The sequence below is a fragment of the Natator depressus genome, chromosome 22 (assembly GCF_965152275.1).
Source record: "Natator depressus isolate rNatDep1 chromosome 22, rNatDep2.hap1, whole genome shotgun sequence".
Taxonomy (NCBI): domain Eukaryota; kingdom Metazoa; phylum Chordata; order Testudines; family Cheloniidae; genus Natator; species Natator depressus.
Genome location: NC_134255.1, coordinates 13,529,868 through 13,557,182, shown reverse-complemented (window position 1 = coordinate 13,557,182; position 27,315 = coordinate 13,529,868). Strand labels below are relative to the sequence as shown.

Here is a 27,315-nt window from a genome sequence, read left to right as displayed (position 1 = left end):
GAGTGAGCCCTTCCCTCAAAGCGCGCGCCGGGCCGTCCGGGACAACCAATCAGCGCGGGTGCCTCCTTAGCGAGGGCGCGCGCCGGGGCTGCGTCCCAGCCTCCAATTGGCGCGCGTGCTTCCTTCCCGGGGGCGCGAGCCGGGGCCCCTCCCACAGCAGCCAATCAGCACGCGGCGTTGCGAACCTCTTGGGGCCGGGTCGCGCGCGCCCTCCTTCCGCCCCCCCTCCCCCCGCACCGAGGCGCGTCCCCGCTGTAGCCCCAGCTCCTAGTGCGGAACCGCCGCCTCCTCCGTCCCGTTCTCTCCGCCCGGCCGGGGAGGGAGCGGCCCGGGGGGCTCGGCCAGGCGCCCGCGGAGCCAGCGGGCGGGGCACCCTGACCCCCGCCGCTCCCCGCAGCCCCCCACCCATGGCGGCCCCTCTGAAGAAGGGCCCGGGCGGGCTGATCGGGCTGATGAAGGACGCGTTCCAGCCGCATCACCACCACCTGGGCCCGCACCAGCCCGGCGCCGTGGACAAGAAGATGGTGGAGAAGTGCTGGAAACTCATGGACAAGGTTGGGGGACGGGGAGGGGGGCAGACACGGGCAGGGGAGGGGGGAGGGCCGCAGGGGAGGGGCGGGGCAGGATTGGGCTGGAGATGGGGCGGGGGGCTCGCGATGGGGCGGGGCAGGATTGGGCTGGAGATGGGGCGGGGGGCTCGCGATGAGGCGGGGCAGGATTGGGCTGGAGATGGGGCGGGGGGCTCGCGATGGGGTGGGGCAGGATGGGGCGGGGGGCTCGTGATGGGGCGGGGTAGGATTGGGCTGGAGATGGGGCAGGATTGGGCTGGAGATGGGGCTGGGGCAGGATTGGGCTGGAGATGGGGCTGGGGCAGGATTGGGCTGGAGATGGGGCTGGGGGCTGGAGATGGCAGAGAGGAAATTAGATTTTGGAAAGGTATGTGCTGTGGGGAGAGGCTGGGGCAGATGGTAGTGGTGTTCAGGAGAGGAGCAATATGTCAGAGGGAAGACTGGATTTCTAGGGGGTGCTGGTTAGGGCGTTGGGGAAGATGGAGAGCTTGTTGAGTGGTGGGGTGGCTGGAGTGGTGGTCAGCACCATTGCAGACATGTTCTTGCCTCTGACCTATTTGTGGTAAATCCTACCCATGTAACCAGAGGAAGTATTTTGCTGAGGTTGACCCACTTGCTTGTGAGTTCCAGCCCACTGCTGAGCATGGTCTGCTCTCTTGATGGCAAGATAGAGGTCTGGGGTACCTTGGCAGTTTGGAGAGGTCTATTGGATGAGTAGTGACAATGCAGTGGGACTCAGCATAGATACTTTTTATTAAAGCAGTGAGTTTTGAGTACCAGTCATGAGACCCTGTATAATTTCCTCTATAATAAACATGCGGAGTTATGCTAAAATAAGGGAAACGAAATCTCATGCTTCATGGCATAAAATGATTGCTGTAGGAATCAGAAAGGAATCACTCCCACAACTTCCAGCACTACATATCCAGGTTCATTAATTTCTTTTGCCCCCAAGCATCAGGGAGTGGGTACTGCCAGAGATGGCACGCTGGACTAGTTGGCTTGATGGTCTGAAGGAATGTGGTAAATTAAGTCTTAGTACTGATGGGTATATTAGTAGAGGAGCCACTGCTCTAAATAGCCTCAGTCAGTGCTTAATTTTAATTGTAGAGAATTGTGCTAACCTAGTTTATACCTAGATGAGTGATTCTGGCACTATTCTTCATGCCACAAATGGGCACAGTAATCCAGGAGGTAGGCTTAATGGGAATATATTTTCTTTATTATATATGGTTTTCTGTAACCTTAGTTGTGACATTTTACTTTTCTGTTGTTAATATCCATGGATAAGTGATGAGACTAAATTTGTATGGGATTGAGATATATTTGTGTATAAAATGAGTGGCATACTTCATAATGCTAGGTTCAGTTGAAAGAGTAGATTAGTGCATAATGAATGCAGTTAGAAAGCAGTTGGCAGTAGTTTGGGGAGTGCCACACCATCCACCTTCTCCTATTGGACAGGATGGGTATATCTCATACAGTAAGCCTGCCGACCCATGCATGTCATCTTTCTTCCTCTTTTAACAGACAGCATTTGTACATGTTAAGCCCTGGATCTCCTGCAGCAAATGTTATAGCTCTGTTCATTCTGAAAAGAAAAATAGAAATACCTTTTTTAAAAAGACCAGTAAGAAACATTTATGCCAAAAAATTCCCTTTAAAATTCTCTTGGCAGACTATACAAAAAGCATGGTTTGATTGTGACCTTCATTTGCTGTGTATGTGATGAGCTCTCCTATATGTGGAGAGATGGGAGAAAGGAAAGTAATAACCTAAGCACCTTTCAAGAACCTTTTCTTTCATTGTCGTTACTGAGGGCGAACAGATGAGAGAATACAAGTGATAACCAAAATGTTGGAAAGATGTTAGATATGCATATTTCTGTATGCATATACAGATGTGTTGTCGATGCCTGGATGTGACTTGTTCTAATAGGAGTACTTGTGGCACCTTAGAGACTAACCAATTTATTTGAGCATCAGCTTTCGTGAGCTACACGAAAGCTTATGCTCAAATAAATTGGTTAGTCTCTAAGGCGCCACAAGTCCTCCTTTTCTTTTTGCGAATACAGACTACCATAGCTGTTACTCTGAAACTTGTTCTAATGTGAATCTCCATTCCCATGTATATGCCATGAACATTCATGCTCAACTACATAGACTAGTCAGGCAAATAAAGGCTTAAAAAAAAGTTGGAATTGGAAAGATGGAGATTACCTTGGTATGTCATCTTGGGGTATAAAAGCAGCATTTTCTGGGCGTCTTTGGGTACCAATACCGTTACTGATCTGCATAGTCAGATCTTGGCCACACACAGTTTCCTTACCATGAAATTGTGATCAGTGAAGTAAAGCCAAGGGTGCTGCAGTTGCTGCAGAAATATTTAGAGGAATTTATTTTGCCTGAACTTGTGTTGGTTGCCAATTCTACAACCTCATTATGAAATGCCTTTGTTAGTAAATAGTGGCTGAAAGCTCTAGTTGTGTGTTTAATAATAGTTAAAATATTAAAATCAGACTTAAACCCTGACCTTGCAGTCTGATCTACATGGGTGCACCCTGCATCTGTGTGGAGCCCCATTAACTTCAACAGTTTTGTATAGAGGTAACAGTTTGTGAACACACATTCTGTTACAGGATTGGGCCTAAAATAGAATATCTGCTTCTTAACACAAATTGCCAACCATTAACCAAGACTTGGTTGAGGAAATTGCAAGGAGGTGGGAAGAACTTGTGAAAATTTTTGTGAAACTTCGTTTCTGTTGTCAATTATCTGACTACTTCAAATACACACAAACTCAAGTAGGTGTGTAAGAAAATAGTTGATAGGTGCACGTATGATAAGGGATCTTGTAGCTCAGACACCTGCTGTATTTGTATCTGTACAGTGACCTAAATTCATTAACCTGTAAAATTAGTTGGTATCCTGCAAAAGCATTCAGGTATTGTTGTTCTTCACGTGTGGCTAATGAATTTCCTACACAAGCTAATAGTTGTCCATTCCATTCTCTCCGCACATTTTGACAAGTGCCCAACTTCCATCTGAAGAAGTTTTATTTTTGTTTCATATTAATTTTGTCCCATGTTCTTCCCACAGTTGCCTTCGGTGACCCATAATGAGGCCAAAGCTCCAGTGTTGGGCAGCACTCCTTCGTATATCCAGTGGGATGTTCATCTTCAGTTATCTCTTTTTACTCATTATTTATGCCTTGGCTGTTGATGTGGGGTTCCGTAGTGAGGCTTGCATTGGGTTTTTTGACTTGTGACCAGGGCTTCATCAACATGGTACATCAACTAGGATTCTCAAATTTTAACTCATTGCATTCCTATCTGTTAAAATTTGAAAGAAAAGCTGTAGTTGTGGAGCTAATTGTTTGACTCGTTACTGCACAGGCAACAAGTATATAATAGTACACTTCAGTACTTAGGAAGTTCTGTTTTCAGTAAATCTCAAAGTTTGACAGTTGCAAGAATAAATAAGCATATCACTTTAAACAAAAATTGGACACTGGATAATCTCTTTCCAGGTTTTTAGATGGATCCCTTTCATGGCATTCTGCGCGAATCTAGTATGTCAATGTTAGGCCTTGTCTACACTGCCACTTTACAGCGCCGACACTTGCATCGTGCAGGGGGGTGTTTTTTCACACCCCCTGAGCGAGAAAGTTTCTGCTATGTAAAGTGGCAGTGTAAACTTTCTCGCTCAGGGGGTGTGAAAAAACACCCCCCTGCACGACGCAAGTGTCAGCGCTGTAAAGTGGCAGTGTAGACAGTGCACCAGCGCTGGGAGCTACTCCTCTCGTGGGGGTGGTTTTTTTTACAGCCGCGGCAGCGCTTTAATGTTGGTAGTGAAGACACACCCTTAGTTGTCAGTGAAATCTTATGTTGGTTTGCCATCTGCACCCTTATAGCTTATTTGGACTTTACTTCTGCAGCCCACTGCCTTATGTGAAAGCAGCCATTTAAATAACAAGTAAAATCACTAGACAGATAAATAGTTGGTTTGGGTGTGGTGTTCAAAGTTTAGTTCACACTTTCGGGGAAAGTATACTCATACATTCCTTTTCCACCTTTGGCAGGTCATTTTCACACTTGAGTGCAGGCTGAGGCTTGTCTGAGTTGTGTGGCCTGGTGCACCTTGTTTAGGAGCTAAAATAGTGTTTGGGCTGTGCTAGGCCTCTTTACCCCTTCCAAAAAACCAAACCAAAAATGACATTGTCCTGACAGAGAGTTTCACTGATTGGAACAATTTTGTTCCCCATTGAAACCCGCTTCTGTTCTATTTCATGAGGATAAAACAGTCCTTTTGAAAGCTGATATATCTTTAAATATTTGGCCATTTTGTAGACTAATATTTATATATTAATTGCAGCTGCAGTCCCTGATCAGGCCCCTGTCATGCTAGGTGCTGTACAGATACAGAAGTAGGCACAGTCCATGTCCCAAAAAGTTTTCAGTATGTAGGTTAGACTCTTTAGGGCCACACCACCTACAGTTTTGTTAGAATATCTGCCCCACTCTGGCAAACATTCAAGAAAATAACAAAACCTTGTACCTTTAGTATGTTTGTGCCTTTTGATGTGATTAAATAGGATACTGGAATATGAGGTTGTGGTACAATTTTTGAAACTTTGCTAAAGTAGGACAGGAAACCTTTTAAGTTCTTTAGGCAAGTATTTTGTCTTTGTTCTGTAAGAGAACTAGAGTATGATTGATTAACATGGTTATAAACACAGTTTGCCTATTCAAGTATGCAAGATTAAACATGCCGCTATATTATATGCAGTTCTGGCATATAGCATCTCTTATATTGTACATCTATATATTACCGGTCACCTTGAAATTTCACTCCTTTGTGTATTCTAGATGTTTGATGGCAACTTATGAAATTCATCTCAGTTCAGCAGTTTGCTTTCTTATCTAGAGGTTGAATCATGCCTTTGAGGCTCTGCTGTTAGATGTCTTATGAGCCTTCAAAGTGCAGCGACAAATAGCACACTGACAGGTTTCAGAGTAACAGCCGTGTTAGTCTGTATTTGTAAAAAGAAAAAGGAAAAGGAGTACTTGTGGCACCTTAGAGACTAACCAGTTTATTTGAGCATGAGCTTTCGTGAGCTACAGCTCACTTCATCGGATGCATCCGATGAAGTGAGCTGTAGCTCACGAAAGCTCATGCTCAAATAAACTGGTTAGTCTCTAAGGTGCCACAAGTACTCCTTTTCCTTTTTCTTTTTACAAATAGCACACTGAGCATCTCAGTCACTTCTTTGCACTGACTGTAGCCATCCTATACATTTTTACTAGGCTAAAGTGGGAGGAACTGATGTCAGTCTAATTTATCCTATTTCCTCATCTTTTCACTGTGTTAAGCAATTAAAGCAGTGCTTAATATCAGAAAATGTATTGATGCTGTAAAGTAACTTGTTAGTGCTGTGTCTTGGCAGGAGGGAGTTGCTTTATTTTTGTGGATAATGCAATTGATGATTTATCTTCAGAACCTAATCTAGGCAGCAGAATAATACAAATAATATCCAGAGTATGTCTACAGTGTAGCTCGGAGTGAGCCTCCCACCTCAGGCAGACAAACTCGTGCTAGCACGGCTCATGATGGCATGCTAAAAATCGTTGTGTGGATGTTGCAGCACTGGCAGAGGGTTGGGCTAGGGCTGGCTTGAGCTAAGGTGGCTCGCCCAAGACTCTGCCGATAAACCATGATGTCCACACAGCTATTTTTAGTGTGCTTTCGCAAGTCTTTCTACCCAAGCTGGGAGGCTTTCTCCCTGCTGCAATGAAGACATAACCTAATGCTGTTCTTGGGCATTTGAGGAACTAGTTATGGAAATTCTAAACTACTTAGAGGGGTTTTGTAACTGGATGGGATGGAAGAATAGTAGATTTCACATTACAGGATGTAGAAGAAACTGGTGTCAGATTAGCAGCCGTGTTAGTCTGTATTCGCAAAAAGAAAAGGAGTACTAGTGGCACCTAGAGACTAACCAATTTATTTGAGCATAAGCTTTCGTGAGCTACAGCTCACTTCATCGGATGCGTTCAGTGGAAAATGCTCAAATAAATTGGTTAGTCTCTATGGTGCCACTAGGACTCCTTTTCTTTTTAAGAAACTGGTGGTGGCTGAACTAAAATGGCAAACACCTCTGTAACCTAAATATGGATGTAATTCAGAAATTTTGTTGCAGGTCACCCCTGATAGTAGTGATGTGGTCAGGTGTGGCTTTGTGGGAGGCTGAGAAGTTGATATGTACTGAGTTGCTGATGTTTCAAGGAAAAAGCAAATGCTTGGCTTTGGCGAAAAAGGGAGCTTGTAGCTTTGTTTTTTAAAAGGAAGAAAGCATCAGACTCCTCATAGGCCTGTTTAGGAAAACAGCGTTGGAAGAGAAATAGGAGTTGAGAAATCAATAGAAAGAGATCCGTCACTCCTAGGTTTTTTTGTCGTTGTTTTGTTTCAAGGTTACTGTCAAATCATAACTTGCAAACAAACTTTTGCACCTGTGTTGTTAACATCTACATAAATATCACACTCTTCTGAACTTTTTACTTACCCTTGTTACAAGTCATAAAGAATAGAGAAGAAATTATTTTTTAGGTTTTTTTTACTTCGTGCTTTTGACAGCACGTTGAAGTCAGTTTCGCTGTTTCCTCATTCTAGTCATAGTTCCCCTATTTATGTGAGTCTTTAATATAACAATAAGGAAGAGAAAAACATTTAAGAAATAGGAACTATGATGGTAAACCTACAGTGTTCCTTTTACAAGGCTAGATGAAAATTTTAAAATCCAGTATACTTGTAAAAACGAGGAGTCCTTGTGGCACTTTGGAGACTAGTAAATTTATTTGGGCATAAGCTTTTGTGGGCTAAAACAGGACTCCTTGTTGTTTTTGCTGATACAGGCTAACACGGCTACCACTCTGAGACCAGTATACTTGTAGGTATTCATGCTCCTTGTTAACGTTTTTCATTTCTTTCAGCTTGGAAACGGAAAATCAATTTCAGTACTGTTTGTAGTCTGTTTAATTTTCAGTTGCTCCTTTCTGAGAGTTTAAAACATTGCCTGGGAAAGCTTGTGTTCACAAACAACTGTTTTCATTTAAATTATTAACAATATAGAAACATTTCTGTTGGTAAAAGCTTTAGTTTTAAAATAGTTTTACAGTGAGGCCAAATTTCAGTTGACAATGTCCATTTAAGACTGCACCTATTTTTAAGTCACTTAAAAAAGCAGAAATTACTTCTCTTTACGGTGAGCACACCTAATGTAAGGTATTTGCTGTCTTTCTGGACTCACTGTAATGTTCTTTGGTAGCCGCAATCATGGGGAGAAAATGAATGGAGGGCATGGTAACTTGCTAATACGCTGCTGGTTTCCCAGAGCTGTGAACGCTCCTTTTAACGTTGTCATGATGCTGCAAGTGCACAAGTAGAGAAGTAAACAAAGTGAAACCCTTTTTTTTTTCTTTTTTTTTTGCTGATATATTAAGAAAAGTCAGTTTGTTAAATGACAGGCAGTTCGTAGGCAAGTAACTTTATATCTGAGTGCTGCTATTGGGTACTTTTAAAACCAGGTATGGGGAGTTGTGAACTTCAGCTGTTGAAATAGGTGTCTGTTTGGTGAATAATTAAACTTATTTAAAATTCATCAGGTAATAAAACCAAAGTTTTTCAGCTTTTCTGATCTGTAAACCATTTACTTTGGGTATTCATACAGGGTATTTTAATGAAAAAGTTTTATAGAGGTTGTGAGAATACGACCTGTCTGCAGAATTTGTTGCTTTTCTGGGAAAACATGTCTGATATGAATATCAATATCAAATAAGTCTGTATAGTTACTGACATACAGTAGGTCTGCTTCTTACATAGCTGGATAGTTTCAAGAGATAACAGCCTGTGCCATTTCCTATTGTAGCTGACCCAGAGAAATGACTGTTCTGTGTTTTTGACTTGTCTGCTTCCTTCATGTGGTTTCCCTACAACACACCAAGAATAGTTTTAAACCCAATTGTTTAAATAACAAAATAGATCTGTAGGAGCAATAATGGTGCTATCTGTAGCTTGCGCTGGGGACATGGTTAGGATCCTTCCATGCTGCAAAGTGAAACTATGGTCTCAGAATACAGTTGTCCTAGCTTGGTTCCCTGATAAGGTTAATTTCACAATGTATGAAAGAAGCACCACTCTTGTGATAACTCCGCTCCTTGTTTAGATCTCCTAGTATTTGTCAGTTCAGACTGGAGGGGAAGTTTACTTGGCTAGATTATTTCCCACCTATACATTCGGTGCTCCTCCAGAGTGTAATTCCTTCTCATTATGAGAATACTAGTCACCTGTGTGAGACTTGGTGCAGTCAGGCAGTCATTCCCTTGATGGAAATCGAAGTCTCTCAGTGGAGCCATGCATTATTGGAAGACATGTGTGACCTCTCCACACTGTGTTTCTTGCACCTATCCTAAAACGCTGAGTGAAATGCTAGAGTTCCATTTCAGACTAAATTAGTTATTTGGTTTAAATATTTACTGTTCAGTCACAGCTTGTGAGGCAAAAGTAATGGAATAAGTGTTTAAGTGTGTAATATAGAGAGCCAGTTAATTTTTTTCAGAATGTTACTTGGTGGCATATAGTAGTTTTTTACCAGATTTTGTGTAGGTGATGCACTGCATAGCGGCACCGGGTTATTCTTGGCGCTTTCTTATCTACCTTCCTAAAGCCTTCTGAAGAAAGTGATCTTCTGCAGCATTTTTATGAGATCTGCTTTATAATAATCTTTTGCACGTCACTGGTGCCAGTTTAGACCTCAGTCATGCCTTTTGATATTAGGAAGTCAAAACAGTGCTTTTACACTACAGTAGAAAGCTTTAGGAAATTATTGCACCAGCCTTATTTTTTGTTTGAGGTAAACGTGCCAAAGACTAGAGCTGTTAGTTGAGTCTTATTCCCAATTGCCTGTTTTTTGTCTTTTCAAAAAGATGGCTTTAGAATTAAAGCACTGAAATTGCTTTGTCATGCTAAGCCGGTATTTCAGCACTTGGTTGGAGCTCAGAGAGCCCTAATAACTTTAAAAGTTGCATTATGCCTTCTGTAGCTAGCTTTCTCTCTCCCTTGATTAGGTAATTGAGAATCTTGGCTGTTCTGGATACAAATGAGGCCTTTCTCTGTGAGGTGTATGATCCTTTTTTAAGACTGTTTTTCCTATTGATTAAACTTGTTTTCATGAGCTTTGTCATGTAGTCGCTCTCTTGCAGACCGCTAACATTTCGAGAGCTGTCTGGTCATATACGGTTACAGCATCAGCATTCTCTTTGCAGGTTGAATGAAATTTTTCTGTTCAGTTATGGTGCCTAACCTGTTATGTAGAAGCAAAAATAGATGCATAGAAAATGGCAAAAAGTTTCCTTACTGATAAGCCTATTAATTTGTTTTGCACAGTGTACTTGTGGAATAATTGACTCAAATTCTTCCTAACTAGGAATGTGTAGATAATCTCACTGCTGTAATACAAATTAGAAAACCTTTCCATTAGAAAGCAATGTCACTGATCATCTATTTAAACAATATTTACTTGTAATTTTTAAATAGTCTTAAAACCTCAAAGTGGTGACTTTTTCCATTATTCATTTATTGCAGGTGGTGCGTTTATGTCAGAACCCAAAACTGGCACTGAAGAACAGCCCACCCTATATTCTAGATCTGCTACCTGATACGTATCAGCATCTACGAACCATCCTGTCGCGTTATGAGGGGAAGATGGAGACCCTAGGAGAAAATGAGTACTTTAGGGTCTTCATGGAGAACCTGATGAAGAAGACCAAACAGACCATCAGCCTCTTTAAGGAAGGGAAGGAGAGGATGTATGAGGAGAACTCTCAGCCGAGGTAATGGGGAAAAGTTACCACAAATACTTGTAGCACCATGCTAGCTGAGTGGGTGAGACCTTGAACTGAACAGCTTGGTAGTTGGTATGTGGGAAGGAAGAAATCAGTGAAGAGATTTAAGGTTAGCTGGAGAGGGTAAAGTTTGAAGTAAAATATTATTCTGTGCTGGAATGAAGGCAACGAGAGGACATGAATATGAAGAGAGATTCATATTCCAGATCTTATCATTCCTGGCTGTGGCTTAGCTTTCATTTGAGTCGCACTAGTATAAAGAATAAGATTATTTATGTTCTGAATGGGTTTTCAGATTTATGTATGAGATGTACCTGAGTACAGCTCCATGCCAAAGTAAAGAGCACCAATAAGGTTCTTTTGTCTGTAAATCTGTAAAGACTTCAGAATAGCTTGTTCTGAGGTTTAAAATTAAGTACTTAATATTGAAAGACTTAATTTTACAAACTTTAATTGTTGGAGTTGTGACCTCTGCTCTGTTAATTTGATTGCAGTTCTGGAGGTTTGATGAAGTAAAAAAAAATACCCTGTAGCATAGGAGGCAGAGGGAAGAAAATCATGAGATTGTCCTAAAATTCTCTCACTTCCCTTTCATACTATACTAGAATTTGAAGTTAGGGTGAAGCTCTGATTGGCACATAATTGATCTATTTTGAAATTAAAGGAACCTGAGCGTATTCAGAGGTCTCCGAGGGAGAGGAGTGTTCTTTTGGCAAGTCACTTTATCAATGGCTTAGAATTTTATAATGCTATTTTATCCTTGACTATCAATTAAGTTGTCCCCGGACATCATTTTTTCCCCCCTCGCTTTGACCTCCATGTCACGTCTGTTTAGAGATGGACTGCAACAGCTCTCTGGTGTCCTGACTATTGTCATGATTTGAGAGACTCAAGGCTTTAGAAGCACTTCATTTATCAGCTTGTGTCTTAAAGGACACAGGTCATGAGCACATGTCCTGTTACTAAAAGTAGTATGCATATATGGCTGCTACTTTAGCTGTTTGATACAATGGAGAGCAAGGTTTTGTTGACTAACGTCAACAAAGTAGGGATAGACAGGGCTGCTCTTGGGTGCCTTCATTTGTTTTTCGTTGAAGATTCTCAAAGGGTAGTGGTGGGGAATTTTTCTCTTCCCTAAAAGTGCTGTCACAGGTTCTATAGGGTTCCATCTTGTCACCCTTCTCCTTTAATCTGCATACATGGATGTTGCAATGTTTATCGAGGAAACATGGTGTTTTTGGCATGCTGATACTTTACATTTCATCTGGCCCAGCTGTAGTAGTTCAGTTTGCTGCCTTACATAGTGACTTCTTGAGTCTTTTTGGAGAAAAGGATGGAGGGCTAGACTGTCTGATAAAACATATGGCAGTGGCTGGTTGGCTTGGAAAACAACCATAAAATGTGATGAGGAAACGTGCTCCTTTGTCAGTGAGCGTACATCTGTTTGCTTACAGTCTGGGTGGCTGGTTAGACTTCTAGCTGCTTTTACATGGTCAAGTGTCAGTCACAGCAAGAGTGACTTTTTTCCTTCTACAGATGACCATGAGTTTGACTGTTGTGGATTCAAATGTTACACGTGTCACCCATGCCTTTGTTACCTCAATTTAAACTACTTCATTACTGAAGCTGGTGCAGAATTTGGCAGACCACTAATTAAGTGAGGTATCTCACCATAAGCATGTTACACCAGTGCTCTGTGATCTGCATTGACTGCCTGTTGGTTTCTGGATGGATTTTTTGTGGTTAGTTTTGAATTATAAACTCTAAATAGACTGAGGCCTGCCTACGTGAGGTACCTCCTCCTTCCTTGTGCCCAGCTGTCACAGTTGAGATCAGCAGACACTTGAGCTGGAGTCCGCTAAGTATAAGAAATGGGAGCTGGGGATGGGGGTGGAAAGGTTACCAGCAGGAGGTCCTCTTTGTGGGCACTTTGACTTTGGAACTTGCCCCTCACTTGGACCAAAATAGTCTGAATCTGAAGGGCATTGCAGCATGCCCTGGAGGTTACCTATTTTCTCTGGCTTTTAGGGAGGGAGGAGAGGTATGGCCACTTTAAGTGGCAAGAGGTTGATGGGGGGCGGAAGGGTTAATGCTGATTTATATATATTTATCCATTGGTGGTACAAGATAATGGAGGGAGTTGTAAAAAGCGTATATTTGTATTGAACTGTTTTCAAAGGGCGCCTAGGGTAGTGGAATAGGTACAGTTTATTTTTTATGTACAAACTGAAGTAAGTAGAAAAATGTGGAACTAGCTGGATCAGTTGAATTTCGTTGCAGCTGAATGACTTAAGTGAATGAAGCCTTTGCAGCTATTTGCTTCTAATATTTTGAAACCAAGATGGGAAGTGATGGAGCCACTTTGCATAAATGTTTCTTGATGATTTTTTGTTTTAATGTGTTCATGTAATACGGCTTCATTATTACCGTTTTGATTTCCCCCTTTCCATGGCCACTCAGGGGTTTAAGTATTATTCTGTCAAGTTATTTTACTTTTAGATGGTGCCTCACTAAAAATCTCTTCATAGCCATTTGAAGTTTTCAGGTAATTTCTTGAATGTGGGAGGTGAAAATGGAACTAAAAGCTGCTGTTTAGCATGGCTTTTTGATAAATTTGTGATTTTTGATTTGCAAGGATTATGCTACGTTTCACAGTTTGCTTCAAAGCTGTAAATCTGTCTGCCTTTAAAATTTAATTCCAATTTTCTGTATAAGGATTTCAAGGTTTGGGGCCAGTATAATGAGTGAAGCCAAATCAAACGACCAGATTGTCCCTTACGGGAAAATTGCTGCTTCTGTAGACTCTGATTGACTCTTCATAGATATCGGAATTGAAACTGGGGGTAGGGCAGGGAAGATTTCTCAGCTAGAAACACTTGAATATGCATGAAAAGTTATAAAAAATAGTGGATGTAATGGGGAGAGGGCTTGAGCACGCATGCCTCGGGGATAACACACTTTTAGCATGACATTATGGGAGTGAGAATGTTTAATGTAAAACTGCAGTCATTTTGGATTAGCTCAAATTAAAACGTGCATGATGCAAGAAGCATTTGTCACCATGGATTAACTGTGTAAACTGTATTTTAATTAAAATTGGCCTTTGGGTCTTTTGCTGGAGTTTTCTATCTTGCTGGAAAACCTTTTGGGACGCTGACAACCTGCAAACCCAATGTAAGGCTGTAAACCGCTCTGCAGTGTAGTGAACTGTAGGAACGCTTTAATGTAAGGTTAATTTTAAACCTTTTGTTAAGAGCTTTTTTTATTGGAAACTAGCTTGCTTTGGGCTCCTGTACCATCACAAATGACCTTGTCCAGATCAATCCACCTCCAGTACTAGGCTCAGAAGTGGTACAGTACTGAACATGCACTAATGTACACTAACCTGTTGATTGTTTCAGTATTCTGATCCATCATTCTGAGCAGATGCCAACTGACAGGCAACATCAATTGTTTAAGTCCAAAATTTTAGTCACAAGAATTGATCTTCTGACTTCTGTTCCTCAGATAGTTCCATAGCACTGACCTGAGAGAAGCAAAGAAGGAAAAAAAATATAATGGTTTAGAGTTAAAACAAAAATGCCTATTTCAACTAATATTCAAAGCATGTTAATTGACAAGATGGTACGTATAAGTTGCAAAACCAGTGCTTTTGCAGTCAGTTTTACCGTCTGCCAGGTGGGATCTGACTAGCAGTCCCTCTAGAGTTATGCTTCTGAAGGATTGACAATCAAACACTACATCCACAGAAGTGAAAATTTTTGGCCTGTCAGAACTGGTAAGCATGCTGGTGTAACTAAATCACAGCCCTGCTGCTTTCACCTTCTCCTTCCCTACTCTCCATCCATCTCTCAACCCAGAAAGACGTAGTCACCCTTGTGTGGATTAAGCAGTTTTCCTCCGACTACACTTCAGGCATGTTTTAGCCAGTGGGCAGTCATGAGCTTGGTAGCTCTCTCACTCGTCCCATATTTATTCAGTGGATAAAAAGGCACGATTGGTTAGAATAGTCTATAACATATGAATGATTCAGGCACTAACTCAGGATATCACATGTGTACAGAATATGGATTCTCTGGTTAAGATGGGAATGCTTTTAGATGTGCTTGTTGAACCCTCTGTTTTCAGCACTGTGCCCCTGTCAGGCCGGTTATTGTGTTCTAACTTGCTGTAAGGTGTCATTTAGGAACTGATTACTGTAAATTTTGGAAATTAACCACAAAATCATAGGAGATTTAAGGTAAATTGGTTGTGCTTTAAAAATAAGCTGAGCTCCCCCAATTGTTCTAGAAGTTTGTCATCAGCTGTTTTAGAACAAGCCAGGAACCCTGAACAAGAGTCTGGCATTCAGCTGAACTTCCGTTATGAGGTAGCATTATATACATCCTCTTGGCAAGGAAAGATGTTTCTTATTTTGCTCTTTCTTTGTTTGTTTGCCCCGGCCAGTTAGAACATGTTTGAAAACATTCTGTTTTTTCCTATCTCAGTTTTGCTATCATTCAGCCTATTAAATGTTATTGCTTTCCATATTCTCCTTTACCCTGGTTTGCCTGTTTCCTGTAGTGCTCAATTTAAACATTTACCTTTCTTCCCATCTTCTGAATTTAGCAATCACTTTGTTTCCTTCCCCAAAATTTCTCATGGTTTAGAACAAATGAAGTATTTGGACATTTGCATAACTCGTGTGCAAACTGTGCATGTGTCCCTTTCCAATAAATGCAACACTGAGTGGCAAATGACAAAATAAATCACTCTTTTTGATAAGAGAACTAGGTTTCTTTAAATCTTTCTGAATTCAAACTATTTTTGATCTCTAAACCAAGGAACAGGGTTCCCCCCAAGCAACTTAAAATGATCCCCAATGAATTCTTCCAAGAGCTGGATTGAGGCAGAAATGAAGAGATCCTGTCTGGTTGGTCATGTGCCATTCAGTAGAGTTACAGTGGCTACAGATGTGTGCTGCGTTATGACTTTATGCGCATCGTGGAGTGTAATGTTTGGCTTTCTTGGCCAGATTGGCATTTTCTTTTTGGTTTGTTAGACCTTTTGCTGACACTCTACAGAGCAACTTCATTGCGTGTCATCTAGCGTGGAGTCACTTTGCATTTCATGGTACACTGTACAATATATGATGCTTACACCAGAGTTGTGTAGAACCAGAATATGGCTGCCAATTGTTAAGTGTTTACTGTAAAATGAAAACTTGGCTCAGTTTAAAATGTAGTAGCAGGAAGTGAGATTAAATTTACATTTTAAGGGTTTAGAAAATTAAGTTTCAAAGATCAGAGCATGAATCTTTGATGTATTTATTATATCTAACTTTTTTCTTTGATGCACCTGTTCCTCTGTTGTGTTCAGGAAATTATAATAGACTTGTAGAAACACTCGGTTTAAGGGATGGTGGCTGAAAGTCTGGGCTCCATTAAATGTGATCAGAAAATCAATCAAATGGAATTTAACCTTTCTATGCTATATACTAACAATTGTTATGCAGAAAGTATCCTCCTAGGGTGGCTAAAACCAAGGTGAGGTTTAGCTGACTTCCAGTGCTCAGTATTCATAGCACTTTTCTTAGGACTGTAACGGCTGTTTTGCAGCTTGCAGCAATGTGGTTTGGTATAAAGTGCTTCAGTGGAAATTGTTGTTGGCTTCCATAAACTGTTATACAGTATTTATATATTTGGTGTCGTTTTTTTAACTCAGCTATTTCGTTCTGACATCTTTAAAGATGTCATCTAAATTCTGCTTCAATTTACATGTCTGTTTAAAGATTACAGCAAAGTCATGGCTGCTTTTTAAACTATGCGAGCACTACTTAACTGTGGTATGTAGAAAGCCGTGAATATTTTTGAATTGGCGCTGATCATGGAAGCAATGAACAATAGTTTGTGCTTCAATTTAGAAATGAGAAGTCCCTAAGTACACTTTTAATCTTATGGGGATGTTGCATCTCTTATGCATATAGTCAATCAGTTGTGGGAAGTGAGGCCTGTGTGGGGTAAGTTTGAACTTGCTAGTCAGGAACCAGGTTTCTAAATACAGATTACGTATTTGGGAGTTCAGTAAAACATAATTGCAGTATCTGCTGGCCCCTGATTTTGAAAACCACTAGTCTTTAAAGGTTTGTTTACTTTGGATTTTTTGGTCATACTATGCCCATGAGAAAATAAGGGTGGATTGCTAGATTCTTGTGGTTAATATTTGTTCTTTGTGTTCTGACCAACAAAAAGTTCCCCGGGATGGGAGCTGATCATTTTTTAGAAAAAAGTCAGTTCCTATTCTGTCTGAATATACAATATCTCCTGGTCATAGATGGGGGGAAGATGGAGTCTGGTGGGAGGCATTTCAGAAAAGTATGCCGTTCCACAAAATGATGCACTATAACTGATTATATTTGTTTTCATTAGCACTCCCAAACAAAAAGGCAGAGCTTAATCTAAAAATTGGAAAGAGAGTATTGGGTGAAATGTACTGTACAAGTAAAGTGATCACAAGGTGACTGTCCACAATTTAATACATTTCTAAAAATGTAGACTGTCCCAGGTAACCCCACAATCTTGCTGTAATCAGCATGTTAGTCTCATGTTTCACCGTAGAAGAGGGTCTCCATAAGGGATATGAGTGCAATAGGCTTTGTGGCTGAGTTCAGAAAGGTTGTTCCATGCATTGAGGGCATGTGAAAGAAAACTCAGATGCTTTTAGGAGAGGCAACTCGGTGAGGTATCAAGGTTTGTATAATTGGATCAGAAGAGGTAAGGGCGATGTGAAGAGAGAGATCTGCAGATAAGTAGGGATGGGCAGGGTCCTGAAAGTAGCGCCCAAGGAGCTTAAACTTAACGTGGTAGAGAGTGAGAAGCCAGTACTGAGATTCAGAGTGTGGAGTGTAGATCAGAATCAAGCAAAGAAGATAATTTTAGAAGTTGTATTTTGTGTGGACCGAAGCGGGTCCATTAGGGGTGACAAGGAGGCCAAAACGGTGGAAGAGGAGTTTGAATGAGAATTCTAGTTGTAGGGGTAGAAGGAAAAAGGCCATATCAGTTGTGCCATCTTGCAATGTGTTTTCCCATATGTCCTTATTAGATCTCAGCCCTTCTTTTTTGTGTTTGGAATCCTCTTGTAGTGATTGTGTTTGAAACAGACTGAATTGTGTAATGAACTCCTAGTGGGTTGCACGTTATATATCTGGACATATGGGACCCAGGAGAGTAAAGAAAGGTGGCGTATGGTACATCTGTGTTATTAACAACTTTAACCCTGAATGCCTAATTTGGATACACGATAGCAAACGTACTGCTTCTGTGGGGCTAGACAAGCATGGAAACACACACCAAAACATTCATGTTCCTTTTTATTTGGAAGGTGGGAACCAAAAAAAGTGCATTTCCTGCAGCAATGCAAGGTTTAGTGATTCCAGTTAATCTAATACAATAGTACCTCTTCATGGCAATGCTGAACTTGCCCAACTGTTCATGGTATAGTTTTAACTCACCTTAACTGCAGTTCATGTTGGAATGCTTTTATTTTTATCACAGGTTTCAGAGTAACAGCCGTGTTAGTCTGTATTCGCAAAAAGAAAAGGAGTACTTGTGGCACCTTAGAGACTAACCAATTTATTTGAGCATAAGCTTTCGTGAGCTACATCCGATGAAGTGAGCTGTAGCTCACGAAAGCTTATGCTCAAATAAATTGGTTAGTCTCTAAGGTGCCACAAGTACTCCTTTATTTTTATCACAGAAAGTTACAGGTACCTGCTGTAGACATGAAAGCGATAGTTTACACAAGAGTTGCGATTCATAAACTCACCTGGCTGTGTAAGCTAGAGATGTCTCTTAATGAACTGTCTTTTTGCAGTTATCTAATATCTTGCTTGGTGGAGAATATAGGAAAGGCAAATAATTTACCCATCCATAAATGTAGATATGAAGTGTCTCAATTTGCTGGGTTTTAATATCCTCTCTAAGTAGTGGGAATAGGCTCTGCTTCTATCCTCCGAATCAGTTGGTGGGACAGTCCACTGCCGATAGAATTTCCATTTTATCTTTTTAAACAAAATTCAGCCTTCAAACCTTGTATAATACAAGTGCTACAGTGGCACAGCTGTGGCACTGTAGCGTAGACGGAAGGGGGTTTTCTGTCACGGTAGTAAATCCACCCCTTCAAGAGGCGATAGTTAGGTTGACAAAAAATCTTCCTCTGACCTAGCAGTGCCTGTACCAGGAATTAAGTCAGTTTAACTACATCTCTCAAGGGTTGACCTAAGCTTTAGGTGTAGACCAGACCATAGTCTCTCAGTGGCTGAGGATGGAGATATATATATAGGCTCTGTGGTGAAAGGGAGGGTTAGAAGTTGAGAAGGAGGCAGTGTTGTGGAAGGGAAGCGTTAGAAGTTGAGAAGGCAACTGTAGATGAGGTGTTAAATGACACAAGTATTGTTTGCTTTCTTTTTGCTATTTGCACAGGTAGGCTATATAGCAGTGGTTCTCAAACTTTTGTATTGGTGACCCCTTTCACATAGCAGGCCTCTGTGTGCAACTCCCCGCGCCCCCCTTATAAATTAAAAACACTTTTTTACATGTTTACCATTATAAATGCTGGAGGCAAAGCAGGCTTTGGGGTGGAAGCTGACAGCTCGTGACCCCCCATGTAATAACCTCATGACCCCCTGGGGGGTCCTGACCCTCAGTTTGAGAACCCAAGTGAGCTGTAGCTCACGAAAGTTTATGCTCAAATAAATTGGTTAGTCTCTAAGGTGCCACAAGTACTCCTTTTCTTTTTGTGAATACAGACTAACACAGCTGCTACTCTGAAACCTTGCTATATAGTTAAGGTACATTAACTAAAAACCCCCTGCTTTTCTGTGTGAGAATATATATTGATTATGTGCCGAGGATGCTAAAATTCTCTGAATTTAACATCAAGTTGCTGACTTGAGAAGTTGGAACATGTTTAATTGTCATGCCATCTGACAGCAAGACTTAGTGATGCTGCCTCAGTAGGATTTCATACTCTAGCCTTGCTCCAGGGTATAGAATTACTTATCCATGCAGGAAGAAAGCTGTAGATATTTACTGTCTTTTATAAAGGAGAGTACTTACATGTGTCTAAAAGAGGAAGGAAACAGATCCCACAGAAAGATATAAAAAAGCTTGGTTTGTTTGCTTTAAACCATTGATTCTTAGATTCTGACCCACAAAATGTCCAACAAGAAAACTTCTTACTGGACCAACAGACATGTCTCCTAACACTCAGGGGGAAGGGGAAAGAATTGAGGGGAAAAAACACCTAGTGAATGAGGTGCAAAAGAGCCCTCCTTCTGTCACTTCCTTCTGATGCAGCTAACACTTCAAAAAGAAAGAAAAGGGGAGAAACAGAAAACCCACAACACTACAATACTTGTGGAGCCTACATCTGCATTTAAATGAGAACATCTTGAAGACAAGAGCAGGCTCAAAGGCTGTCCACAAGAAAGGTTTCCTTGCCAAGCTGCGGCATATAAGCCCTAATTGCCTGCTTGCAAGGAGAAACCATTACCATTTAAATTTCTGGGGGGAAATATGAATCTGTTCCTTACATTTGGGCTTTAATAGAGAGATTAGGTGTTGAATTTCATAGTCAAAACTGTAACCAGTTACAGCTATTACCAATGTAATAGCATAAACTTTCATTATTTTCGCTTTCCTCCCATTATAAATAACATTTTCGTGCAGATGCAATTCTATAAGTGAAATTGAGCTTTTGGATTCTTGCACAGTAATAAATGGATGGGATTTTGATCTCTGGGTGTTTCCTCTGTGTCTGAGTCTAAAATAAGTTTTCTAGGAAATTAGTTTACCTCATGGACTTTAGTTTTATGGCTGGCACTGCAGAAGCAATCATCCAGTTGATCACAGATCATTGGTTAAAATGTTGATCAATTTCTTGGGGTTTTAACCTGTGCAGTTAGCTGTCTGACATCTGTGTTTTGTACATCTTAACTTCTTGTGTGAGGCATTGTCACGTTTTGGATTGTGCTGTTTGACAACAGATTGTGCCTTTGCTAAAGGAAGATTACTTCAGCCTGATAGGATGCTGCTGAAAAATTGGCTGAGCTTCATGAAAGGTGGTAAGCTAAACTAGAACAGCTCCTTTCTAATATTTTGAAACACTACCTTGTGACCTATAGAACAAGTTCATGAACCTGCAGACATTTTGCTTTCTTCATGAAATGGGGATAAGGTTGCATTTTCAGTTAGTGTACCACTGACTTGGCTGTGTGATTCATTGACCACTGGCTGTCTCTAAAAAGCATGGCTAGAAGTATAGTGGTGGTGTTGCAGAGTTTTTTTGGAAACAGTATGATGAACAAAAATGGATTGTTCTTTCCAAACCTAGTGCAGGGGGAGGACTGCAGGTTGACACAGGCGCTAGGTTTCTGTGCCGTCTGGATTCTTTGTTTTCAGGTCTTCAGAGATTTCCATTCAAAGACATAAAGTAGATTTAAATTCTTTGGGAATTTTTATCCCTGTAGCAAAATGTTCTGCGTTCACTTGTTTGACAAGATTTAAGAAAAGGGAATGAATGGAGGTTTTAAGAGTGGAGATGGGCAAAGAAACTTTTCAATGAAAGGATGACACTTGCATCCCTCAGGCAGTCTGTTAATGGTATCGTGCATGAACGAGGAGATTCTACCCATCCTCAAGTTCAAGGGAGGGCAGAAAAGATTGAGGATCTGGAGAAGCTTTGGGCAGGAATAGGAGAATCCTATTTGAATTAAAAGTGGAGGGGTCTGGGTGGGGAGGAAAAAGGTGATCCAGAATTGATTTTAGCTATAATGACTTATTGCATTGTAACACATAGTCACTAATACTCCATTGTGGTATGGTTCCGACTGTAATCCAGAGGGTAAGTGGCCTAAGATAGGTATATTGAGGAGTGTTGCTGTTAAGAGATATACAAGCATCAGAGGTCAAGTCTTGCTATTATATTTCAGAGATCACCATAAAGGAATACATTTGTTAACTAGATATGCTATTGTCCTTTATCCTTGCAAATCCTCTGAGGAAGTGTAGAACTCCCTAGCCTAGTCTCTGATTAAGTCATTTTAAACCCTGCCTCTTCAGCACTTGTATAATCAAGCATTTTAAATATCCAAATCCAGCAGAAATGAACTGGTGATATATTTTTTTCTCTTCAGCATAGAAAGAGCAAAGTGGCCTGTTAAAAGTGATCTGAACATCAGGATCAGAAAGTCCGGAGCTGAGCTTGTTATTCCAGGCAAAGCCAACACAATGTTGTGGTTAGAATACTGGGTTGTTCAGGAGTTATTAAAAGCTGATGTCCTGTGTAGGCTCCAGATATCTCATGTCCTTAATCATAAACATAACATGTGAGCCAAAATTGTCCCACCTCCATCGTTTTACAGTATTTTGTGTGTAATATGTTAAGTGATTTGTTGCTCTGTACCCCAATAGATAGTTGCATTTCAGTGTTGCTGTTTATACAGTTTCTTGGATTGCTTTAGGAGACTGAATCGAAAGGGTGCATGCATGTATCGGGATAAATGTATTTAATATTCATTTCTGTAGAAAGTTTATTTCATAGCACATGTAAAATTAAAGGCATTAGCCTATTTAAGCTTTTGTAGTCTATTGAAACACAACTTAGGAAGCTATAATTAAACGCTCAGTGGGGCTGTCTGTAGCTTTTATTTTTGAGTGCTTTTTTTCCAACCGCACTAGAACGCATGTATTGTAGGTGTTAAGGTTTTGAATGCTGCGCGTGAAGACAAAGCTTTGAACTAGTAAACAGTCACTTTTTAGCCAAGGACCTGCAATTAAACTAAGATTCTTTATAGCTATGGAAATTGGTGGCCACAATGAAAAGGGGGTTGTATAAAAAGGGAATAGAAATAGCTAGTGTTACACTTGTTAAATGTCCCCCCTTAAAGTCTTGTCCGGCACAAAAAACGAGCGTGTGACGAGAAGGAACAAATGCAGAACAAATTGTTACTAACTGCTTTCGGTAAGTGTACAAAGAATGGAACAATGAATATTCAACTTTCAATGTATCTTTTGTAAAAACTTGACAAGAAAGCGGGGAGGGTGTTTTGACCTATGCCTTTTCTTGATAGCAGCCCTATTGCATCTAATTAACGTGCCAGATTCCTTTTTCCCATTGGTGCCTTAATGAATCAGTCCACAAAATCAATGCAGTGCTAGCTGACTCCTTCAAAATAGTATAACGTGGGCATCTATTCTGCCGGTTCTAAGGCTATGGATACACGACGAGGCTTTTAGCAACATGGCTGTGCCGCTACAGCCATGCCGCTAAAAGGCGCGCAGTGTAGCTGCTGTTTGTCGGCAGGAGAGCTCGCTTCTGCCGACAAAAAAATCTTCCACCCCCCACGAGCGGCAGCAGCTTTCACTTCTGCCGACAAAGCGCTGTTCCCACCGGTGCTTTTCATCGCTAAAACTTTGGTCCTGTGGGGGTGGGGGTGGGGTGTTTTTTTGTTTTTTGTTTTTAACACCCCTGAATGACAAAAGTTTTGCCGGGAAAGTGCCAGTGTAGGTGAAGTGAGCTGTAGCTCACGAAAGCTCATGCTCAATAAATTGGTTAGTCTCTAAGGTGCCACAAGTCCTCCTTTTCTTATTACTCCGGAGGTGACTTCTGCTGTTGAGTCAGTAGTAGTTAAATGGAATGTCATTCACTTCCTGTGCTGGAAGCTTTCTTGAAAGTAGTTCCGTTGTATCTATTTTTAAAACTGATTACTGTGTGCAGAGGACTCTGAAGCTGCCACTGAGTTATAAATGTCATCTCAGGATCTCTTCAAGCATTCCTACTCAGTATTTGTGTGTAAGGGTCAGTTATGTTAACGCTAAGAGCACAGTTGTTGGCTGACATAGTGGTAGGAAATGGCATACTGCTATTCTTCCTGGAATTCTGTGCAGCCATTTATCTGAGTCTGACTATTAGTATCTGGCATATAAGCTTTAAAATGTGACAGGGTATGGGCTATGTGATAGCTCTCCGTTTTGGTGGCATCTGTAAAGTGCATTTCACACTCTTGCATGTTAGAGGGTTAAAGAACGTCATTTCAAATGTTTGAATCCTTAAATTGTCAAACTATCAACTTGCAACACAGCTTAATTCCTAAAAAAAATTCTGGACTAACTGTTCTATACGTGTCCAAACATATTAGGGTCTTGAACCCACAAGTGTTAACAGAGGACTGGAAGTTAGGGAGACATCAATTCTATTTTTCTCCTTGTGTAACTTGAGTTGCGTCAATTAGCCTCGGTGTGCCTCAGTTTTCCCCAGCTATAAAAGGGCAACACTGACCTCATCTGGGTGCTGTAAAGCTCGGCTGATACAATTGGGGGGCTTTTTAAAAAAATGCTGGGATCCTCTGATAAGTTTCTGTAATTGCAAAGTATTTATTAAACATTTGGGGAGAAAGCCAAGTTTTACTACTATAAATCTTCAATACTCCGTTCTTGTCACAGGAAAATCCAATTTCATCTTAATTTTTCTGTAAAGAGTAGCATTCTCTCAAGCTGTGGCAGATCAAAGCAGTCAGCTGACCCACCAACTATGACTGCTTACAATTGCTGTGCATGATGTGGAGCACAACAGAGTATGAGTTAACGTCACATGTAGGCAGTGTTTACAGCACCCAAAAAGATAGAGTACTTTTTGAATGTAGCAGTTCTAAATTTGAGTGTGTGCTGCTGCATACCCATATTACTTGTTGAGACTTCTTTGTATAAATGCCATCTAGTGTTCATTGTGTGGTGCTGATCTAAGTCTCTTGAGAACTACAGGGTTTCTTGCAGTACTTGCCAGAAGTACCTCATACTCTGGAGGAATGAACATGCAATTAGGAATTGGAAAGAGTTGTGATTGTACTTGACCACTAACTTGCTGCGTGGCCTTTGCCAGGTCACTTCTTCTCTGCCTCAGCTTTCCCATCTGTAAAATAGGAACAACACCTCCTTGTCTCACAGGTTTATTGAGGATAAGTTAACTATTAGTTATTTGGACATGTAAAGTGCTGAATAAATTCTTACCAAAGAGCTGCTTAAGCAAAACTGTGAAGGAGCAGGCAAGAACTTCTCAACCAGTGAAATAATTACCAATGAACTTGAACATCACATTCTTCTATGGAAGCAGAGAAAATGTCACACATTCAAGACATCATTCAGTACTTGCAAAGCAGTATTTCAAAACTGAGCAGGAGCAGCTGAGCTGCAAGAAGCTGTTTAAAATACACGTCTTCAGTAATATTGGGAAATAGCACAATGACTGCCAAGTGCTGTTACCTTTTTATTTGGCTAAATGTTCTTCTGGTTTTCTAGCCATCCTTTTTGATGAGGGACCCTTGTATTGTGTAAACAAAATGCTTGCAGGAAGGAAATCAACTAGATGGGCTGTCCCCAGTATATGTATCAGAGTCTTCCTCAATATAAATAAGGAGCCAATAAATCTTTGTTTTAGAATTGCATCAGGTTTTTTTCAAGATCCTTTGTTGCCTTTAAAAATACATTAAAGAACTTAGTATTTAGAGATCAGACTCTTCCAGCATTTTGTCAGGCTTCTTTTCTTCACTTTTCATTAGAGTAAAAAAGTGAATTCTTCTCAAATCTCATTTCTTCTTTTCTGGAGCTTTTTCACAAATGAACTTTGCTCATTGCTTCTAATTTGTTGTCATTAGCCACCTTTCCAGGTCATGTCCCTTTTTAATGGTCCACTTAAAATATTAAGCCTCCCCTTTCCCTTTCAGTTCTGCGTAGTCAGGAATTGTACAATAACTTGGTTTTACTCCTCACAAGTGTTTCCCTCCAGAGAACCCCACACTCGGGTCAGAATTACTGTCTTAAGATCTCTGCCAGCCTCAAACTTTGCTGCCAATTTCATGAAATTACTTTAAAGAGAATTCTATCCTAAAATTGGTTGTAGTTATGATGTTAATCAAGTTACTTTTAGTTTAGATTTTATTTGACAGCCAACATTGTCCTGTAATTACATATTCAGTTTTTATGTGAACTTGAACATTGCCACATGTAAAAATGCGTGCTGTTTATTGAAGCTGCTGAACTTAGTAAGTATTGTAATGTCCCTTGATGGGTACTCGGAGTGTGATTTTCAGAGGTGGTGAGCACTCACAACCCCAGCGTATCTCAATGGAGGCTGCAGATGCTTAAGCACCTCTGAAAGTCAGGCTGTAAGCAACTGTTAAGTCTACAAGAAAATTTCAAAAAGGAGAAATGAAGAGCTCTGACATTGGCTAACCTTGTGCTGCATCCTTTAACTCCTTTCATGCTGCAGGAACTCTGGTGCACTTTCAATGGAATAAGCTTCCCAGGATGATCGTATTGTATGCACACTTCAAACTATAATAGCATTATAGCTGTGCGTCGCAGTGAGAACTATATAAATCCCGCTCTGGAACAGTCTTTCTTTCTGGTGCAGGCTGCTGCACACGAAACATAATGTTACACCAGTGCCAGGCTCTTCTTAGCACTGAAGGAGTATTGGAAGAAAGTAGCAAGATGATAGTGTGACCTTAGTTTTAGGAAGGCTTTTATAAATGCAGTTTATGAACTGCAGCAGTCATTGGCTATTTGTGCAAAGAGGTGGGTTTTTTGTAACCCTGTGGAATTTAAATAAGCATAAAATGTAACTTAAAAAAACCACTGAGATTAAAGTCTGCCTCTACTATTGACTGTTCTGCAAGACTGAGCTCTTACAGTGGAAAAGTGCTTTCATCCAACAAACAGGAAACCGGAAAGGAACAGCCTGCTACAGGTCAGAGGGGACCAACATCAGAAAACCAAACTGGGAGAAGCTGAGGCCCATAGGGAGGCCACACTGAAGGATTTCAGTAGGACTGGAAGTACTTGATTGACCTGTTGACTTCCTGTGAGACCCGGGGAGCAGAAGCAATCATTAAGTGGGAAGGAAGTAGCATAACCATAGGGGATGGGGAGGAGAAGGAGAATCAAGCAAAGTATCTGTTCGGTCTTCAAAAACCTTCCATGGGGCTTAAAACTGGCTCAGCACGTATTAATTGTCTGACTTACTCAGTTATCTGGTCACACTGTATTTCACTATGCTATTTCTTTTTAGTCTCTCTACAAAAGTTACTTGAGGCTTGCCCCTTGGGGGACTGGACAGTATTCAAGGGAACAAAACTAAAAGCACAATTCACACTGCAACTACCCAGTCTGCATTTAGTAATACCTAAGTGTAATTGTATGTATTAAACTATCTTTAAACATTCTGTTCATACCTAAAGAATGGAGGCTCCAGGCTACAGCTGCAGAAGTTTATTAGCTAATAAAATACTTGGACTTTTTTAGTAAGTGCAGAAGTCGTTAGTTCTTTGAACCTTTCTTCTTTCAGTCTCTAGATTGCTTAATTTCCCAGCAGTCAACTGTTCTCTGTCTCTGTCTCTGTGTCTGTCTGTATAAAATCTCACTAACAGAAGTGTGGTGTCCTGTCCAAATTGCAGACACTTCAGTTTGAACCTGATGGTAACCACTGAACAGAAGCATCATGCAAATTTTACTTCTGAAGCTTAGTTTTTACTGTTGCAACTGAATCCACTACAAGTAGGGGAGAGATCTGACTTCTGCAATGTTTGCAGTCTTAGGGTGCTGTTTTCTAAAATGCATAACTCAGTGAGATACCTAAATCCCATTGACGTTCAATGCGATTTCTACACGTTAGTTGCTTAGGTGCTTTTGAAAATTTTACTCTTTATCAGCAGAACCCAAGTTGCCAGTGTCATTTCCAGTTTTTTGGATGAATATTTACTATTTGATTTTGTTTTGAAGCAGCAGTGAGGGTGAGAGTTGTCAGTGTTACCAA

General features: G+C 40.8%; 1 protein-coding gene across 1 annotated transcript in view; it reads left to right on the top strand.

Annotated features, from left to right (window-relative positions):
• Positions 1 to 386: 386 nt before the first annotated feature.
• CBL (Cbl proto-oncogene) overlaps positions 387 to 27,315 on the top strand; it is a 50,194-nt gene continuing 23,265 nt past the window's right edge. Inside the window, exons 1-2 of the mRNA XM_074936800.1 lie at positions 387 to 554; positions 10,208 to 10,455. Coding sequence (XP_074792901.1) covers positions 408 to 554; positions 10,208 to 10,455 — 395 coding nt within the window. The 5' untranslated portion in view covers positions 387 to 407. The remainder of the gene's footprint in view (positions 555 to 10,207; positions 10,456 to 27,315) is intronic.